At 38.9% G+C, this 21,296-nt stretch overlaps 1 protein-coding gene, 1 long non-coding RNA gene and 1 other non-coding gene across 4 annotated transcripts in view; 2 read left to right on the top strand and 1 right to left on the bottom strand.

Moving 5' to 3' along the window:
- WEE2 (WEE2 oocyte meiosis inhibiting kinase) overlaps positions 1–15,765 on the top strand; it is a 35,245-nt gene extending 19,480 nt beyond the window's left edge. For both annotated transcript variants that reach the window (XM_032275624.1, XM_032275625.1), the window contains 9 exons: positions 1,705–1,750; positions 4,523–4,695; positions 6,349–6,470; positions 7,921–8,067; positions 8,746–8,853; positions 9,005–9,090; positions 9,826–9,996; positions 12,055–12,197; positions 14,315–15,765. In XM_032275624.1, coding sequence (XP_032131515.1) covers positions 1,705–1,750; positions 4,523–4,695; positions 6,349–6,470; positions 7,921–8,067; positions 8,746–8,853; positions 9,005–9,090; positions 9,826–9,996; positions 12,055–12,197; positions 14,315–14,465 — 1,147 coding nt within the window. In that variant the 3' untranslated portion in view covers positions 14,466–15,765. The remainder of the gene's footprint in view (positions 1–1,704; positions 1,751–4,522; positions 4,696–6,348; positions 6,471–7,920; positions 8,068–8,745; positions 8,854–9,004; positions 9,091–9,825; positions 9,997–12,054; positions 12,198–14,314) is intronic.
- Positions 1,141–20,649, bottom strand: LOC116549914. The gene is made up of 3 exons (XR_004268150.1): positions 20,096–20,649; positions 9,696–9,705; positions 1,141–1,152 (listed from the first exon to the last, which is right to left on the bottom strand). It is a non-coding gene; the product is annotated as an uncharacterized LOC116549914 (long non-coding RNA).
- Positions 12,763–12,926, top strand: LOC116550494. Its single transcript, XR_004268453.1, has one exon. It is a non-coding gene; the product is annotated as a U1 spliceosomal RNA (small nuclear RNA).
- Positions 20,650–21,296: the final 647 nt, after the last annotated feature.

Here is a 21,296-nt window from a genome sequence, read left to right as displayed (position 1 = left end):
AATTTATATGCTTACATATTCTCCCTTCCTTGAATATAAATGCTGGTTTCACCTGCTTTATTGTAGAGATTCTAACATCTTTCCATTCTGATGTGTACTGTAGGTGCATTCTCTATAAAAGAGCAAGACAGAATAAGCAGTAGATCTCTGGCTTCCATTAGGAAGTTGAATGGGCTATGGAATTGCATTCAAGGGGTCTCCTCTGGTTAATATGAGGCTGGCGGTTGGGGAAGGTGTAGATCATACTTCAAAGAGTACATTGCTGCTTTGAGTTTTGTGTGACTAGTGATAAAAGCTATAGAGCAAGGATTTGAACTTCTCTGTGGGTGATGGAAGATTGGCTGAAGTGAAAAAGCACTGCATTCAGAGCGGCTAAAGGATAGAAAGCCACACTGCACTATTCCATAAAGGCCACCTGAATGACAGAAATCATCCAAATAAGGATTGTGCATATTACTCAGGAACATTTCTCTACTATGTCTCTTCAAGGCTTTTTTACAGAATGGAATCACCTCCAAAGCGGGGCAGTCATTTGAACGGACAGCTAACAATGTAAACTTTGCAGAGCATTTAATGTGCTATCTCAAGTTGTTCCTTTGGAATCAATAAGCATGTGTTAATCAGTCCTTGACCAGAATAGGTTCTCTCAACACCATCTCCTTAAGTAAACAGGACTTCAGCACAAGTCCACACACCTACTTTGGCTACTAAGAATTCTATTGGTTTTAGTTCTTTAGGAGTCTTCCTAAATCATTACATTCTCACTGAAGCCAGCAACAAAGACAGCTAATTTGAAATCCTGGCCGTGAAAGTGGTGACACTTTGTAGTATCATTTGGTGCTTCTAAGAGAGTATTTTTCCTTATTATGTTTTTATGCTTTATAAAACACTTCATAAAATATTACAAAGTGGTACTAAATTGCAAATACCAAGCATCAATTTATTTCCATGAATGTAGCATCCTCCATTTGCCATTTCTACCTTGTGTTTCTCCAAAAGAAAAATCTATGAGCTAGATGAAATCTTGCTTAAGGATCCGGAATACAAGTATGCGTGGTGAAGAGGATATCTGCCGGTAACTTGGCTTATTGGAGAGTAATTGAAAAGATGTCATCCTGGGTTAGAGCAGATTCTGCCCTACTTGTAGTCTACCTGTGAACCGAGTACAAAGCCAGATTCCGGGTGAGGGCTGGGTGTTGGAAGGAGAGCGTGGTGTGGGAGTGAGGAGCAAATGCTTTGGTGTCAGACCTGGCTCCAAGTCCTAGTTCTGCCACTTGCTAATTGTTTGACCTAGAGTTCTTTAACCTCTCTCTGTCTTGGTTTCCTCGTCTGGGGATAATGATACCCATTTAACAGTTTCACATATGTTCTGTGCTCTCTTGCTCCAGTTCTCAGCACATGGTGTTGCTGAAAACCTTGCTCTGTTCCCTTAGCTAGTTCCTACTCATTCCCAGAATCTTGGCTTGTACATCTTCTCTTCTGGGAAGGCATTTTACTCTTGAAATAATTGAGTGCTGTCTATGGTACCCTTGTTATCTTATCCTGTTCTAGGTTCTTGAATTGAAATTTCCTGGTTATCCCTGCCTCTACATATAAACCAAAGAGAAATGAATTGTCATATTTACTCTTCCATCCCTAGAACCTAGCATAGTTCAGGCCCAATAAATGTTAATCATATATTGATAAACTTTTTTTTTTCCTAAGTGAGGAAGCTGGTCCAGAGGAAGGCAAGGGAGGGCTGCCTGCCAAGGTAAGTGTGGTTCTTTGGCCCAGCTGCCACAACATAGGCAGTTTATCTTATTCTCTCTCTCTTTCCTTTCCCCTCCTCCCTCTCTCTCCTCCCTCCTCCCTTCTTCCCTACCTTCCTTTTCTCCTCCCTCACCCTCTCTCCTCTCCCTCTTCCTGTACCCTCTCCCCATCTTCTACCCTCTCCTTCTGCCCTTCTCCTTCTGCCTTCTCTTTCCTATCTCCCCATCTCCCCTCATTCTCCTACTCTCCTTCTCTCCTTCCCTCCCCAGCCCACCACAGCTCACACTCTTGCTTTGTAAATGTGCTTTGCAGCTGAATTTATCCAAACCCTAGTCAGGGTCTATGTTCTCAGTTAGTTGTTACTTTTTCAGGCAGAGTCTGAGATGTATATTATTGAATCATTACTTCAGAGTATTTTTAAATATTTCTGCTTCTATCTTTAATCTGGAGAAAAATTCTACACTCATGGGGTAGAGAAGTGAAGGGAAAATTAAGATTTTTTTTGTCTCAAAATAGAAAAAGAGAATGGAAAAAAATGGCATAGAGCCAGATATTTATATGTAAAACTTTAGCTCTTAAATGTATCAATATTTGATTTTATAATGTTCACAGTCTTTGATCTATCCCTCATTTGATAATCTAACCTAAGAAAATAATACTGTAAATATTATCCTCAGAGATGTTTATTGTAACAGCAAAAAAGGGAGAGACCAAATGCCTGCTAATAGAAAAATGGCTAAGCTAATTACAGTTTTAAGTCAATGGAATGTTAAATTGTCATTAAGATGTTTATAATACCTTGAAAACATGCATATGTTCAGTGTACAAAAGATTCAAAATTGTATATGCTGAATGACCATAACTATCTATGTTGCATTAATCACAGGGAGAATGAAATGTAGCTATAACCACTGCTATTTCAACATTTTTGAATGGTGGAAAATTAACATTTGTTTTTCCTTTAAATTTCTAAAGCTTTCTGAATCAAGTTTTATTTGCATAAATGAGACAGGTTAATATGGTAAAATGTTAGCACTTGGCTATTGTAAACATCATAGAAAAGAAGGCCACTGGCACGGGCGTTCCTTCACGTGCAAATGTTTCTGACTTATGCCTTCATTATTTTACCCTTCGATTTTATTCCTCACTTATAATTCATCTCCTGATTTCAGATAGAAACTCTAACCCTATTTATTAAGCATTCAAGTGTGAAGCCTTGTATTTAGTTAGAAACCCTTTAAGGAAAAGAATCTGCCCAAAAGGGTTAAAACCTTTGAAATTTCAAAACAATTTATACATAAATAGGAAGCTATGAGATATGTGTATTTGTGTATATGTGTATGCACATATGTGCATGTGAATATACCTACTCTTACATGTATATATTTAAAATCTATAAGGAATTAAATACTTCAATAAAATAGGACTTGGTAGGAAGAGATAGTATATTAAGATAATTTTAGACAAAGGAAATAAATAACTTCAATGCTATCAAGAAAGGGGAACAGAGTACATGTGTAGGAGGGGTAGGGTGGGTGAGGGAGCGGTCAGGGAGAAATGCAGATGGTACACTGGCTTCGTTGGGATCTAGGGGGAGGGTAGTCAAGTAGCGGATGTGCAGCTGGTAGAAGGTCTTTTCTTACCAGGAGTTTGAATTTCTCATGGGAAACGATTAGGCATCTCTGATTGTATAGTATCGTTTTGCAAAAATAACTCTTAACTACTAGAGGGGTTGAAAGAGGGCTAGCAGCAGTAGCAAATCCAAACAGGAAGGAAACAGAGCTTGAGACTGGCTAAGGGTAATGAAAATTAGAGATCTTGCTGATGAAAAGTGATTGGAATTTGATTTTGAAAATGTAGTGTAAAACCCAAGATTTTTGAAAGTCATAAAGTTGGAGAAAAATTATTCATGATTGGGACACTGCAAAAAGATGACTTTGGGAGCTAAATCAGCTTGGATTTATATTCATATACATTTATGGAGATTTTTGGTCATAATAGTTTAATGAGAATTTACTATGTACTTGACACTATCTTTAGCTATGTGTTACGCATAACATTTGTAATGCTGTATATTATCATGTAATATTTAAAAGAACTCTGAGGAATAGTTGCTATGATCTTCATCTTACAGATGGGACAACTGAAGGGAGTTCAGATTGGCCTGGGGTTATTTACTCACTGGGCAATGAGTGATGCTGCTACTTGGCCAGTAGTGGGAGTGGTCGCTAGACCTGAGCACCTATTCTGAACTAGCCAGTTTGACAATTTTGACAAAATCAGTTCTCCAGATTGGTTTTTGGGAAAAGAAACAGAAAACAAATATGTCTATTTGGCTTGAGATGGAAATGTTGGCATTTAGACTTTGAGACACGTAAAGAAGGGGGGTCTTTTATTTCTTTTAATTTGCTCCACCCAGGTCCCAGCCATTTTTTGAACTGAGGACAGTAGCTCTGGGTGTGAGAAGTTGTGTCCCCTAAGGAACATGTAGAAAAGAACAGTAGGCCCAGATAGAGAAAAGAATGTTGAGAAATATATAAGAATTGTCAGTATAGAGTTTATGGAAGGTTGCAAAGAAAACAAAAAAGACTCTTGCTACCATGAATTGGGGAGATTCTTGCTACCATGAATATTGACACAGGTAGAATTCATTGCAGTTGCCTCAAAAGTCTTTTTGAAAACTTGGAGCAATTTAGGACTATAATATTGTTTAATTTTATGGCTTACAACATGTTAGAATTACTCTAATTTGCTTTTTATTAAAATACTTTAGAGATGTGTTTTACGAGAAACCAACATGGCTTCCCGCTATGAAAAAGAATTCTTGGAGGTAGAAAAAATTGGGGTTGGTGAATTTGGTACAGTCTACAAGTGCATTAAGAGGCTGGATGGATGTGTTTATGCAATAAAGCGCTCTATGAAAACTTTGGCAGAATTATCAAGCGAGTGAGTACCTTTGAAATGCACTATAAGCATAAACTTAAATTTGGAGAGCTGTTTCTTGTCAAATTATTTTCAAATATAGCGCTGCTATCACTAAAAATCATTTTTTAAAACTGCCCTGCATTATATGTAGTCTCATATTCATAACATTTCTGAGTTTTCTTTTTTTTTTTTTTTTTGAGACGGAGTTTCGCTCTCGTTACCGAGGCTGGAGTGCAATGGCGCGATCTCGGCTCACTGCAGCCTCCGCCTCCTGGGTTCAGGCAATTCTCCTGCCTCAGCCTCCTGAGTAGCTGGGATTACAGGCACGTGCCACCATGCCCAGCTGATTTTTTGTATTTTTAGTAGAGACGGGGTTTCACCATGTTGACCAGGATGGTCTCAATCTCTTGACCTCGTGATCCACCCGCCTCGGCCTCCCAAAGTGCTGGGATTACAGGCGTGAGCCACCGCGCCCGGCCCACATTTCTGAGTTTTCTAGCTTAGATGCTCCTTCCTAAAATAGAACATCATCATTTTAGATCATGTGGTTTTTTTGTGTGTGTGGCTTTCACTTTCTACTGCTGGTCTTTCTGACTTTTTAAAAAATGAATAGATTTATGGCATTGTCTTCTGGGCGTCTGTTTCATTTATCAGAAATACTACCAAATAGAAAGTTATTGTAAACTCACTGGTTTATTTTTACTTTGTTAATAATGAATTCAGTAGTAAAGTTTCAGAGACTACATGCAAGGGGAAATTAACAAAGTTTTGTTTCAGTCCCAGAAGTGTTCAAGGAAAACACATATTTTCAGATTCAGCCAATGCTTTTTATGAACTGTGAGGATATACTTAACATGCAGAATCTGAAATTACAGGTTTTAGAATTCCTCATTTTTTTTCTTCTTTTGAGACAAAGTCTATGTCCATTGCCCAAGCTAGAATGCAGTGGTGCCATTTTGGCCCACTGCAACCTCCACCTCCTGGGTTCAAATGACTCTCCTGCCTTAGCCTCCCAAGTAGCTGGGACTACAGGCATGTGCCACCACAACTGGCTAGTTCTTCATTTTTATACGGTGACTCATCAAGTACTCTATTTTGCTTAATTTGTGTTGGGATTTTTTATTCCACAAGGAATATCTCTCCCCAAGGCTATTCCTGTGACTGTATCATATTGGCTGAGGTTAACATTGACTCTAATGTTAACCTCATTAGAGTTAACATTAGGGTTAATGAAAAGAAAGCCCATTATAGCATCCACAATGTGGTGTACAGTGGCCTTCTTGTTAAGCCCATTAAAAAGTTTTAATTGTGATACATTGAAATGAAGACCTGAAGCACATCTGCCATTGAGGCATAACCACTTAAGAGTCATCTTTACATATGCTATGTTAAATCAGAAAACAATGGACTTTGGTACCAGGCCGACCAAGATTCTTCTTTTAAGTCTACTATTACCAGTTTGACTTTGGGCCACTTACTTTTGAGAGTCTTCATCCTTTCCACTGTACATTACCAAGTAATTATGAAGATTCAATGAGATAAAATAGTAAGCAAGCAGTGAGCGCTCAATAACTATTCTGCCATTGCTAATAAAGCCTTATATTTTTAAAAACCATTTTTATGTACATTATCTTGATGGATGTTTTTATTCCTCCATGCTTTTCTGTCTCTTAGGAATTTGGCTTTGCATGAAGTTTATGCTCATGCAGTGCTTGGGCATCATCCCCATGTGGTACGTTACTATTCCTCATGGGTAGAAGATGACCACATGATCATTCAGAGTGAATACTGCAATGGTAAGTAGCATACAGACGAATATCTACGAAGAGGGAGATGAACCTTATAAGCCTTCAGAAATAAACTTTGCCTCCTCTTCATAGTTTACGCCATGTATAGCAGACATACCTAAGATGTCTGTACTATATATTATAGTCTTACTTGGAAGCACAGAGCTTCTATTCCTCTTAAATGTATAGATATACCTCAACTTTTTCTTTCTTTCCCTTCTGTTGTCAGGATAATCATTCAGTTCAGAAAATATTTATTCCATGCTAGACTTGGGGAAAGTGGAGATGAGTTAGACGTGCTCCCTGCCCTTAAGCAGCACGAAGGCTAGTAGGGAAACCAGAGCTTCAGTGGATGCAGCCTTCCTCCTCGTCGGGAGCACCTCATGACCTCACCTATAAACTTTGTCTAGGAGTGACTTCATTTTTAACAAGCTCCAAAACATTCTCTTTCCTTACTTATTCTTCCTAATTAGTAAGTCATATGTAGCATATAAATTCTTTTCTAAGAAGACTCTGTAGTCCTCTTTGTGTTCCTTTCAGGAGCTGAATTATTCGACCTTCGAACTTATGTGTCATGCTACAATAATTCTTTAAATTCGATTTTACACAGAATGCATTTAAATATGAATTTCCTCAAATTCCATGGCTATCTCAGAGCTCAGTGAGTGGAGCTATGGTCTTTGTAACTGCCAGTTACAGCGAGATCCCTGTAACTTGAAGAACGTGCCAATGAACAATAATTAATAGTGTTGAGAGGCATTCTAATACCTTAGAATCAAGATCAGATAGTTATATGAATCCAGGCCTTTAATTCATAACAACAATAAATCGAGTCTACAGGTGATGTACAATTACTGTAGCTGAAATAAGATTTAGGTGTATATGCAGCTTTTATGTTTTCCTTGGGTTGGCAATCATTAAATGTTCTTATTTTGTGATCTATTTTTAATAAAATTAGGCTTAGATTCAATTATATTAAAATTACAGATGGTCTATAACTGTTAGCCTGACACTAACATGGAGCTAATCGTTGACACCAATAGTAGGTGATTGATCTTCTGATTGATCTTCTGGTTAAGAATTAGGTAAAACTTTTAAAATGTTAGCTGATACATACTTGAATCAATGGGGCCATGTACTTTTTCTTTTCCTCTTTGAAAACCCCGTAATTCTCCTTTCCAACACGTCTGTGGTATAGATGGGGCAGATACTGTGCTTTGCACTGACACCAAAGTAATCTATTTGTTGGACTGAAGTCATTCATGAGGCATGTATTGACTATAGTACTATGTCATTTTATATAAGGGACTTGGGCATTTGGGGCCTTGGTAGCTGCAGGGGGTCCTGAAACTAATCCCCTGAGGATATGGGAGGCCAGCTGTATTTACTGCGCTTTCACCTGTAAGACTCATATCTTTTCTCTCATTTTGTGGGGCTGTTCTCTGTTGTTCTTTCCCAGGTGGGAGTTTGCAAGTTGCTATATCTGAAAACATTAAGTTTCACAATCATTTCCAAGAGCCAAAACTCAAGGACATCCTTCTACAGATTTCCCTTGGACTTAAATACATCCACAACTCTGGCATGGTACACCTGGACATCAAACCTAGTCAGTATGATTCCCTTCTGCCACTTCTACCATATTTTGTTCTCTCTATGCTATCATAACAATCTGAGTCTGTATGTCCACCAAGTGTCAAAGACAGTGTTTGCTGGCAGAACTCCTTTCTTCCATTTGTGTCCCTTAAATCAGTTAAATAGTTTTAACCATTCTCCCCTAGGCCCAGGGGACAGAAAAAAGAAAAGACTCTAACTCATATAGTAAGGCCAAAAAAGAGTGAAATTTGGTATTTAATTTACTACGAAGACAAGTGACAGCATATCAGCTACATTCCAATTGTGTTTATGACTAGTACTATATTCATTCTAACTCAATTTATTCATTTAAAGTAAGGAGAAATGAGTGACTTTATCACTCAATAATGTGAAACCCAAGGACAAGTTCTTACTATTTTTTTATTTTGGGGACAATAGCACTCTAATACCAGCCTCTTCAGAGAATGAAGACTATATGAGGTCAGTTCAACTTAAATAGGTATTATCTATCACTAGCTGTTCCGAAGTGATGTGAGATTTCACAAAAAAAAGAAACCCTTAGTAGTCTTGCTATGTCCACACAGAAGAAGAAAAGAGAGAAGCTGAATTGTCAAATACAGAAAAGAATCTTTGAGATGAAAAAGCTAGAAATCATTACTTACATCTATTCTGTGACTTTTTTTTTTTCCAGGTAATATTTTCATTTGTCACAAGATGCAAAGTGACTCCTCTGGGGTCATAGAAGAAGTTGCAAATGAAGCTGATTGGTTTCTCTCTGCCAATGTGATATATAAAATTGGTTAGTCTGCCTTATACCCTTACCAGTTACAATTATCTTATAAAATTTATACCGATGACTCAATTTATTCAGTTTTAAGAAAGACATGCTTTTAAAAAGCCCTATTTCTCTTTTTTTATATTCTTTTATTCTTTTTTCCATCTTTCTGTAGGTGACCTGGGCCATGCAACGTCAATAAGTAAACCAGAAGTGGAGGAAGGAGATAGTCGCTTCCTGGCTAACGAGATTTTGCAAGAGGTATAGATTAGGGAAATGGAGTGAATTTTATAATCCGTTTAACCTTTGACTATCAAATGGAGGCTCTCAGTGCAAAAAATGAAAACTATATAATTATAGTATCTCTCTTCCCATTTAGAATGGAAGCCAAAGATAGGAGAGAAATTCTTCCAAAAAAGTGAGGAAAGCTGGCTCAATCAAGGATGAATCAATATTAAGACTGTTCTTTCTAAATGCCTTTTACTGTTTCCCAGTATTAGATTTCCTAACCTCATGGATTGCCTCCTAAGAAGGAGGCCTTTTTCTCAGGCCCATATTGGTCCAGTCCATCTTTATCGTACCATTATTGTTCTGATGGCACCACCAGTTTTGGTTACTGAAATGACGTTTAGCCATTGCCCATCTTCTCCGAGGTCTGTTAAGTCAGGCCTAGGAAGGATGTAACTTCTTCCTGGGTGATAATCAGGTAAAAATGAGTATTTCCTTCCTGTGATCAGCCAAGTTATGCAGCAAGCCTTTCTGAGCCTGACAGAGCAAAATGGCACTAAGTTTCTGCCTTGGACTCCTCAGGGCACAGCAGTGTTAATCAGGTAGACTTATGTTCTCTCTTCTGTGGAAATCACTACAGTAATGTACCTTTGACCATCGTGTCTGTTTGGACCTTATATGCACTCCAGTCTTTCCTACCAGTTGTATTTTAATCTAGACTCACTCTGCTTGACATAGTAACAGGCCTTCCTTTCTTCTGTTTTGAAGGATTACCGGCACCTTCCCAAAGCAGACATATTTGCCTTGGGATTAACAATTGCATTGGCTGCAGGAGCAGAGTCATTACCCACCAATGGTGCTGCATGGCACCATATCCGCAAGGGTAACTTTCCGGACGTCCCTCAGGAGCTCTCAGAAAACTTTTCCAGTCTGCTCAAGGTGATATCTCTTGTGAGATGAATAGAAGATGCAATATCTATTTTTTAATGCAATGGCAAGTAGTTGGGGAAAGAAAAATGGAGATGCTGGTACCGTCACTAACAGAAAAAGGAATGTGACTAGAAGTCCAGAAAAGATAAGGGGCGGGTAGAGAATCTCTTAAGGAAACTTGGAGAAAATTGTAAAATCTTTCATGCTTAGTAAAAAGTCCTGTTACAAACATTTTTTCATTTGCCCTTTCTAACAACCCTGTAAGATAGGCAGGTGGCATCTTATTCTGCAGTTGAGGAAACTATGGCTCACAGCAGCTCCTTGACACCTGAAGTCACAGTTAATGACTGGTTAGCTCTAAAATCAAATCTGGTCTTCTTGTTGCTACTTCAGGGTTTTAACTATTGTTAGTGGTAACAGTGATAGTACTAACAGAATGAATTTCTACTGTATGTAAGAAGGTGTAAGACTACTTTATCGATAATCAGTAATACTAATTATTTGAGCTATTAGAAAAAAGGTATAGTGTCAATTCAAAAGTCTATCTTTTACTTGTACTTAATGACATTTGAGTAGTGTAGGGGCAAGAAAGGGAAGATACTATGTTGAAACAGACACAAAAAGTTTATACTGTCCGGAAGCTTAATAATACTAAGAAAAGTGTATATATGACTTTATATCATGTCTTAGGGAACAGGATTGGTTAGGATTCCCAAAACTGCCTTAGAAATATCTATTTCCCTGGAGATTAGATTTTTTTCTTTTTCTGAGACAGGGTCTCCCTCTGTCACCCAGACTAAAGTACAGTGGCACAATCATAGCTTACTGCAGCCTTGAACTCCAGGGCTCAAGCAATTCTCCTGCCTCAGCTTCCTGAGTAGCTGGACTACAGGTGTGGGAAATTAGTTTCACAGTTTACCTGTGAACTTCAAATGTATTTACCAATCCATCCTTCTTCCTGACTACTTTTGCTTTCCTGAAAGGAGGCAAACTCTTTCTCCTTCCTTTTGTTCAGTCTAATCACCTATTCCCATGTGTAAACCGCTTTGCATTTACTTGATATTTCGGTACTTAAATGCTAGCCCTGTGCTGGGCAGTACGTATATTAATTCGTTAAAACCAAAAAATAGTCTAAGAAGGTAAACATAATTATCCCAAATTTCAGGTAAGGGAAATGGAGCTTCAGCAAAATTTATAAAACAAATGGTGGAGTTGGCTCTGATTCTGGTCCCCAAATGGAGGGTTCAGTGTTTTCTTCACTATATGAGTGTCATTGCTGTATATAATTAGGTATTTTCTACAATATTCAAATCATGATAGGTTACAGACATCTTCTACCTTAAAATAAATGCTTTAGGAATACTGTCATGGTGGGTTATTAAAATTAGGTGGAATAGCAACATGATGTGGTAGAAAGTAAACAGGAGTAAGAGTTGGGCAAACTGGGTTTTGGTCTTGGCCATTCCAGTAATTTCGATAATTTTTATTGAGTCTTAGTTTTGCTTTAAAACTAAGGCAATAGACTAGTTAGCCAGCCAGCTCCAAAATATGATTAAAGGCAAATGCCTGTAATCCTAGCACTTTGGGAGGCTGAGGCGGGTGGATCACAAGGTCAAGAGATCGAGACCATCCTGGCCAACATGGTGAAACCCCGTCTCTACTAAAAATACAAAAACATTAGCTGGGCGTGGTGGCACGTGCCTGTAGTCCCAGCTACTCGGGAGGCTGAGGCAGGAGAATTGCTTGAACCTGGGAGGCGGAGGTTGCAGTGAGCCGAGGTCGTGCCACTGCACTCCAGCCTGGCGCCTGGTGACGGAGTGAGACTCTCTCTCAAAAAAAAAAAAAAAAAGACAAATCAAAGGTGTGGACAACTGATGCTACCAGACATGGAGACAATCCTCCTGTCCAAGGTGAGACTCAGCTTTCATTTCTTTCTTTCCTCTGCACAAAGTAGAAACAAGGTCTTACAAAATCCATCAGCAGAAGCTGGGTTGGAATTGGCTTGAGTGGGAAGACTTTTCCCAACAGTGAAACTTCTGTTTTTTTCCTCTTGTCCTATATCATCAGAACATGATCCAGGCTGATCCTGAACAGAGACCTTCTGCAGCAGCTCTAGCCAGTAATCGAGTCCTCCGGCCTTCCCTGGGAAAAACAGAAGAGCTCCAACAGCAGCTAAATTTGGAAAAGTTCAAGACAGCCACACTGGAAAGGTATATTTTTGGATGATGGAGGTCAAGAAAGAATCTGAGCACTACTCATAATGGTATGACCAGTCTAGTCTAGTGTGTCTTCTCTATGGATTTAGGGGTGCGTATATGAGTGTGTGTGTGTGTGTGTGTGTGTGTGTATTCACCATCATAATACATAGGTCCCTGTCCACAAGGAAACTGGCAGTATGTGGCTCTTCATAGCATGGGGCTGGAAGGCTCTGTGATTAGGCTGCTTGAGAGAAAGAAAATTCCAGTTAATGTAAGCAAAGGAAGCAAGAGTGAGGAATATAAGGAAATACCAGTAAAGAAAACTTAGGATTCTGAGTGGCAGTGGGTATCTAAGTAACTGGTTGGTGATCACCTAATATAACCACAGGTAAGATGAGTAAGAGCTATTTTAGAAACCCATTAAGTGTCAGGGCAGGCAGGTAGACATACTGTACTGATACACATTTAGAGGAAAGTTTATTTTTTTGAGCAAAGAAAACAATCTGCTCTCCTACTCATGTAGGCTTGTATTCATGCATAAATTTACTTGTTAATCCTTCAATAAATGGGAATTTGAATATTTTCCTGGCAGGGAAGATGCCATCATCACGAAGGTGGTTTTCCCAAGGCGAGGGTCATCCATTGCACTCTGGATGTGCTGACCCCTGCCATTTCCCCAAATGTGGGAAACTCGACTACATAATTTGTGGTAGTGAGGGACTGCATTCACACTTTCCCCTGAAAAACAAAAAAGAAAAAAAAGTGGGAATTCAATGGGGTGGAGTTGGAGAAGAGCAGTATTCTGAAGGCATTTTTGAGTAATTATTACATATACTGTACACCACTGAAAATACAAAAGAAGAAAATGAAAATTTGTCCTTGCTTAAAGTAAGCTTAGAAGTCCAACTTCTCTTGGATATACAATTATCCATCTTGGAAAGATTAGTTTTGAAGTATCCCTAAACTGATTTCGAAGTATTAAGGATAAGTTGTAGAGACTCTTGGCCTTTAGTCAGATAAATTTTCCTAATAAGCCACTTAATATTTTTCAGTTCTAGTTTTGAATTCCATTGTCCCAACTAATAAAGAAAGTACAAAGTACTATACTTATATATGTTGTTCACAAGAATATATATAAGTACATCTTAAGGTGTGATGTGTACATTCTGGGAAGCCAGCTGTGGAGACACGGGTGACTATCACAGCCAGTACCAGTGATGGGCACCCATCATAAAGATGGGGCTAACAGCATTTTGAAATTGTCTAGACCAGGAGTCCCCAGCCCCTGGGCCATGGACCAGTACCAGTCTGTGGCCTGATAGGAAATGAGCTGCACAGCAGGAGGTGAGCAGTGGGTGAGTGAGCACTACCGTCTGAGCTCTGTCTCCTGTCAGATCAGTGGCGGCATTGGATTTTCATAGCACGAAACTTATTGTGAACTGTGCATGCGAGGTATCTAGATTGTGCACTCCTTCTAAGAATCTAGTACCTGATGATCTGAGGTGGAACAGTTTCATCCTGAAGTCATCTCCTCCCCCAACCCCCATCCATAGGAAAATTGTCTTCCTTGAAATCAGTCCCTGGTTCCAAAAAGGTTGCAGACCACTGGTCTAGACCAAGTGTTGGAAAACTTGTTTTGTGAAGGGCTAGATGGTAAATATTTTATGCTATGTGGACCTTATGCTTTCTGCTGTAATGACTTCAACTCTGCTGTTATAGTCTAAAAACAGTCATCGACAACATAAATGAGTGGCTCTGTTCCAATAAGACTTTATTTATAAATACAGGTGATGGGCGAGATTTGACTCAGAAGTTGTGGTTTGTTGACCCTGGTAGCTTTCATATGTAGCCTGAAGAAGCTGTTCACTTAATTTAACACATTTTAAAGATCATTTATACTCCAATCAGCAGAGTCTGGGAAGCTAAACCTACCATGTTGGATGGCATGTGTGTGTCAGCCATTTTTGATGACATCCATAGTGACGGAATTTTCCGTTCTGTATATAGCTCAAGCTTTTTATTTAAGCAAATACTGAAACAAAAAGAAAAACATTCATATATTAGTTTTGATCATATGTATCTCTGATTGGAGATCAAGTAGCCTTTGCTTTTTCCCCCTTGCACTTCAGGGAACTGAGAGAAGCCCAGCAGGCCCAGTCACCCCAGGGAGACATCCATCATGGTGACACTTGGATCTCTGGGACCCACACAGGATCAAGAAGTACAAAACGCCTGGTGGGAGGAAAGAGTGCAAGGTCTTCAAGCTTTACCTGTCAGTAATCCTCCCCTTAAGAACTCATTTTGCACTAGCCAACCTTTTACTGTAGAACCTCCAGAAATAGACATTAGCTGCCCCAACCTTCCCCTTATAAAATAAAAAAAATTAGCCAACTTGAATGCCCAAGGATTTCAAAAGCTACTACTAACTTAGCATTTATAGCCAAGATCCTAAAGCTAGTAAGGCTTTGTATTAGCAATGGTCTCAGATACAATAATTGGAAGCTATTTCTCTTCTCTGTTGTTATATTCCTAATGCCATTGATCAACAATTTATTTACCTCTCATGCTTTTGATAAACAGCTGGAGAACATGAAGGTAGAAAAGGAAACAGCCATTGATTTGGCCTATGGATTATGAGGTTGCTGTTGCCCAATTCCCCACCAAGGATCCAGGGACTTATTGTACATAGAAAGAAAAAGAATTTAGTTTAGAGTTGAAGTAATAGCTAACAGAAAATGTGCCTGGATTTCCACAGTGCTTCCCAAGTTACAGGATGCCACTCCTAAAAGAGAATTCTCAGCTTCTTTGAGGAAGCAGGTCTCCTAATGTATACCCTTTCTGATACTGTATTTATTAAATAAATGGCTTCACTATTATGTGAGGTGGGTAAAAGTTAGACTCTATGCAACTTGGACATCTTTGAGCTGGTTGTTAACTTGCAGAACAAAAATGCTGTGGGAGGGGCTTCAAGGAAAACTTAGTGTGACTGTGGCTGTTCTCCATCTATTTGCCCTGCCTCTCCCCTGGCTGTTCTGGTTGGTTTGATATTCTGGGTCTCACCAATTTCTCTTGATTTTTATGAGAATTTGGCTTTGTTTCCTGTTTTTTAATCCTATTTTATTGAAATCCTTTTTCTGTATACATTTTAAAAGGAATAGAACACTGTATTTTTAAATAAAGGTTTTTATCTTGTCCAAAGCCTAACTACAAGTAAAGTATTCTTCTTTGTAAAATGTAATTAACAAAGAATGAGAAATTTATGTTGGAGAACATTTTATGAAAAAAAGGGTAAGATAATTCAGTGGGTTGGTAGTAACAGGTCTTGGTGGCAAGTCCCAGCTTCACAAATCCAAAAGTTAATCATGGTCAGGCTCTGCTGGAAAATTAGTTGGTCTTAAAGGTATTTGATAAGTTCTGTTTGTGTCATCTTAGTGAACGCAACCTTTTAATGATAATGGCTTTTGTGCTGCTTGATTTTCTTTTTTTCCCCTCATTTTAAAGAGCTAATTACATTTTTTAAATTGAATAAACCCTAATACTATTATTTGTTTTGCTTTGGAATAGCAATTCTTTCCATGCAATTACGTGTGGTGGTGTTCTTCCTATAGTCCATTGCCATTTTTCTTTGCTAGACTCTATTCAAAATTATAAAATGGGGTTAGTTTATCTCTTGCCTCCTCGCCCCCACTACACGCACCAGGCCATGTCCCTTGTAGTATTGTACAAGGTCAACCACAATTTGTGATTTAGAAATAGGTAAATGATTAAGTACATCTGATGTACAGATGTATAGATGAGAATTGTTTGGTTATACCAGTCTTCTCAGGCATTGATAACTATGATTATTTGGGTCTACAACCTCTTCTCTACTGTGTTCCTCAGAGCCTGGCTTCACACCTGAATGGATCTGATTCTCTCTCTCTCTCTCTACCCCCCCGCCGGCCCCGTACAATCTACAGTGTAGCAGGATGTCACTAAAATAGTATGTATATATCTGCATAGATGCTATTGAGTGCGAGGGACTGGGTCTTCACTGGCCTTGGCATTTCATCCCTTCCATTTCAGTTAGACACTTATCTCAGTAAGTTTTATTTTTGCACAGAGGTCATGATATAACTCAGTAACTAATTATCACAATTATTTCATTAACATCATTGGGCTGGTAACACTAAAGATGATAAATTTAATACTTTAGAAAATATGTTACATTAAGGTACCAAAAGATAGTCTTGAGATCTAGAGAAATACTACTGAGCTTTACTGGTCTAAACTCTAACACATGTACCAATTTAGAGAGGCCATTTATTGAAAGCTGTAGAAAGATGAATATTGAAAGATATGAACCTTTTAGCCTGAACAACTATGGCTTTATATCTCTAGATGAACCATATTTTCAATCTTGAATTACATAAAAATTGTCGTGTGTTGTTTTAATTTAAAAAGTAGCCATAATAACTAAGTGTTGTTAAATTGCTTTTGAAACATTCTTTTTTTTTTTTTTTTTTTTGAGACGGAGTTTCGCTCTTGTTAATCAGTGTAGGTAATAAGTGCTGTAATTTTTTAGCAGTTATGAGGCTTTAGAAAAGATAATTTAAAATCAAAGTAAAAATCTGATTAAAATTTCTTTAAAAATGGATAATTTACAGCAAAACTGTCCAAAGCTTTCTATTTATGGTAAAGCATTGCCAGTCCGGGTCTCTACCAATGGATTCGTATAGCTGTAAGCCTTTTAATTCAGGGAGAAATAAACTGGGCCAAACTACAGTGTGTGTGTGTGTGTATGTGTGTGTATCCTATGGAGAGGTTTCAGGGCTTCCTCATCAAAATGCAAAATTTAGGTTTCTGAAACAGAATCTCTGATACAAAAATATATTGGAGTCACTATTCTAAGTCCTCAATTAAAAAAATTTTTAGGCCTCTTTGAGCATCCTTCTAGATTCCCAGATTCTTAGCATGAATTAGGCAGAATTTAAGGGGCACCAAGAAACTCAGCAATCAGGATTTGTGACACTTTAGTAAAATATTCTAAAACTAATGAAAAAAATTCAAGATGAATAAATACCAAGATTTTAAATAAAGACAAGATCAGTAAGCTAATTAAAATTACTTAAGATTGTTACTTGGTCAAGAAAAATTGTGAGACATGGCAATTCTCTCAAAACAAGAAAGAAGTAGATTTGAAAACATTACTGATCAGTTTACTTCCATGAAGAGTAAAGTTATATTAAATTCCATCTTGGCATAAATATTTAAACTTAAAACAATGTTGTGAATTTTAATATACCTGTAGTGTGACGGGTCCTCCCTGGCTACTAAAGAGTGTATGTCCACTGCCTGAATCCTGAAGGCCAGGCCATGTGCCAAGATCATGGTGACCAGCCAAGGAGCAGGTGTTTCTGACAAGCCAAATATCCCAGAGAATATCTGAGAACCTGCCAAAGAAAACAGTTCCATCACATACACACAGCAGGCAAAAAGCCAGAAAATTAGCTTACAAGTATCTTAGGGATGAGAGGCCAGGTGGATCTCTACAGCTGTCCTGCTGCCTTCCGGGAGTGCCTCATATGTAAATCCTGATAAACTCATCTACTCGCCAAGCTGGACTTGTCTGGGTCATTCTTTGGTTTCTTGGCTTCCTCTCAGTTTGGGGGAAGGTTTTTATTAATACAATTCTGTTTTTTTTTTTGTTGTTGTTATATCTACTTTAAAAATTTTCTTTTCAATACTTCAACTACTTTAATGTTCTGGAAATATATGTGTATATATATTGATATGTATATATATATTTATATATATATATACATACACACACACACATATATATACACACATACACATATATATATATATATATATATATATATATATATATATATTTATTTTTATTTTTTTGAGGCGGGGCCTCACTCTGTTGCACAGGCTTGAGTATAGTGGTGTGATCATGGCTCACTGAAGGCTCAAACTCCCAGGCTCAAGCTATCCTCCCACTTCAGCCTCCCTAGTATCTGGGGCTACAAGCACATACCACTATACACAGATAATTTTTTCATCTTTTGTAGAGACAGGGTTTCACCATGTTCCCCAAGCTGATTTTGAACTCCTAGGATCAAGTGATCCACCTACCTCAACCTCCCAAAGTGCTGGGATTGCAGATGTGAGCTACTACTGGACCTGGCCAAAATTTTTTTAATTAAAATTTTTTTTGTTTTCGTCTTTTTTAAGTTTTGTGGGTACAAAGTAGGTATATATATTTATGGGGTGCATTAGATGTCTTGATACAGGCCTGTAACATGAATTATGCACATCACGGGGGATGGGGTATCTGTCCTCTTAAGCATTTATGGTTTGAGTTACACACAATCCAATGACACTCAAGCTATTTTAAAATGTACAATTAAGTAATTATTGACTATAGGCTCCCTATTGTGCCATAAAAAGTAGTAGGTCTTCGCATGTTCTCACTCATAGGCAGGTGTTGAACAATGAGAACACATGGACACAGGGAAGGGAGCATCACACACTGGGGTCTGTTGTGGGGGAATAGGAGAGGGACAGCGGTGGGTAGGGAGGTTGGGGAGGGATAACATGGGGAGAAATGCCAGATATAGGTGACGGGGGGATGGAGGTGGCAAACCATATTGTCATGTAGGTACCTATGCAACAATCCTGTATATTCTGCATAGGTACCCCAGAACCTAAAGTGCAATAAACTATATATATAAACAAACAGAATAGTATGTCTTATTTATTCTCTTTTGTACCCACCAACGACCCCCACCTTCCCTTCAGCCCCCCAGTAACCTTCCTAGCCCCAATTTAAAAAAAATTCAGAAACACATACACGTAGGGGTGCACATTCCTCCTTGTGCCTCAGGCTCTAATGCGGCTTGGATCCTGTGTTCAGTTACAATGTTAATTCAGTCATGCACTGCGTAATGATGTTTTGGAAAAAGACTGCATTTACAACAGTGCATATTACAACAGCGGTCCCATAAGATTACAATGGAGTTGAAAAATTCCTATTGTCTAGCGACATCGTACCTGCTAAAACATCAGAATGCAATGTATTACTCGTGTTACTTGATAATAATGACTATGTCACTGGTTTATGTATTCACTATACTTTTTATTAACTTATTTTAAAAGAGTTAACTGTAAAACAGCCTCGAGCAGGTCCTTCAGGAGGGATTCCAGAAGAAGGCATTGTTATCACAGGAGATGACAGCTCCCTGTGTGTCACTGCCTCTGAAGACCTTCCAGTGGGACAAGATGTGGAGGTGGAAGGCTGAGATTGATCATAATGACCCTTTGTAGGCTTAGGCTAATGTGTGTGTTTATGTCTTAGTTTTTTAAAAAAGGTTGAAAAGTTAAGGAAAAAAAAGCAAAGGTAGAAAAAAAGCTTATAAAATAAGGATATAAGAAAAATACTTTTGTACAGTGGTACAGTGTGTGTTTTAAGCTAATTGTTATTACAAAACAGTTAAAGCATAACAAATATTAAAAGATTTGGCTGGGTGCAGTGGCTCCTGCCTGTAATCCCAGCATGAGGGGGGTACGGATCACCTGAGGTCAGGAGTTCGAGACCAGCCTGACCAACACGGAGAAACCCCGTCTCTACTAAAAAATACAAAATTAGCTGGGCGTGGTGGGGCACGCCTGTAATCCCAGCTACTTGGGAGGCTGAGGCAGGAGAATCACTTCAACCTAGGAGGCTGGGGTTGTAGTGAGCTGAGCGCCATTGCACTCCAGCCTGGGCAACAAGTGTGAAACTTCGTCTAAAAAAATTTTTTTTAAAGATTTATAAAGTTATAGTAAGCTAAAGTTAATTTATTACTGAAGGAAGAAAAATATTTTTTATAAACTTAGTGTATCCTAAGTGTATAGTGTTTATGAAGTGTTTAGTGAGGTACAGTAATGTCCTAGGCCTTCATGTTCAGTCACCACTCACTCACCCACAGCAATTTCCAGTTCTGCAAGCTCCATTTATGCTAAGTGCCCCATACGGGTGTACCATTTTAATTTTTTATACTGTATTTGTACTGTACATTTTCCATGTGTACGTATGTTTAGACACACAAATACTTACCATGTATTACAATGGTCTGCTATTCAGTACAGTCCCATGCTGTTCAGGTTTGCAGCCTGGAAGCAACAGGCCACACCACACAGCCTAGCTGTGTAGCAAGCTTTACCATCTAGGTTGTGAAAGTACATTCTATGTTGTGCACACAGAAACAAAATCGCCTAATGACGCATTCCTCAGGCCTTTCCCTGTTGTTAAGCTACACATGACTCTTGTTTTGTTCCTCCTGGATTTCTTGCATTAATTTTTATGTTTTAAAATATTACATTCAAATATTATTTGATTACCAGTTTTTCTGGTGTTCCCTTAAATTTCACAATTTGTCCGCCCTTCCCTGGCTCCCCTTTCTTTTTCTGCTTTTCTAGTGCTTTAACAGGCCTGGGAAATTTTCCCTCCCACCCTCCCTCCTTCCCTCCCTCCTTCCCTCCCTCATTTCTCCCTCCTTTCTTCCTCCCTTCTTCCCTCCCTCCCTTCACATTTCTCTCTCCTTCCTTCCTTCTTCCTCCCTCCCTCCTTCCTCCCTCCCTCCCTTCACATTTTTCTCTCCTTCCTTTTCCTTCTTCCTTCTTTTCTTCCTTCTTCCTCCCTCCCTCCTTTCCTCTCCTTCCTTTCTTCCTTTTTTTTTTTTTTTTTTTTTTGAGACAGAGTCTCACTCTATCGCCCAGGTTGGAGTGCAGAGGCGCGATCTGGGCTCACTGCAGCCTCGACTTCCCGGGCTCAGGTGATTCCCCCCACCTCAGCCTTCCAAGTAGCTTGGACCACTGGCGCGCACCGCCACGCCCAGCTAATTTTTATATTTTTTGGAGAGACAGGCCGCACTTTGTCGACCAGGCCTGTCATCAATCTTTTGCTTTTTTTCCCCACCAGGCAGAGCTATTCTGTTTTGCCTATCTCGCCCCCTCCCGGGCCCAGTGAGGAACCTCATCACGTAATTTCATTTCATTCGAAACTTGAAACTTTCCAAAGTTACCACTTGGCGGCGTTGATCCATCCTCTCGGGCCCAAAGAGAAGCTCGCGGAACTTCAGA

This window comes from Sapajus apella, unplaced genomic scaffold (assembly GCF_009761245.1).
Source record: "Sapajus apella isolate SASKATOON/1434 unplaced genomic scaffold, GSC_monkey_1.0 scaffold7, whole genome shotgun sequence".
Lineage (NCBI taxonomy): Eukaryota > Metazoa > Chordata > Mammalia > Primates > Cebidae > Sapajus > Sapajus apella.
This window is presented reverse-complemented; position numbering and strand designations above follow the sequence as displayed.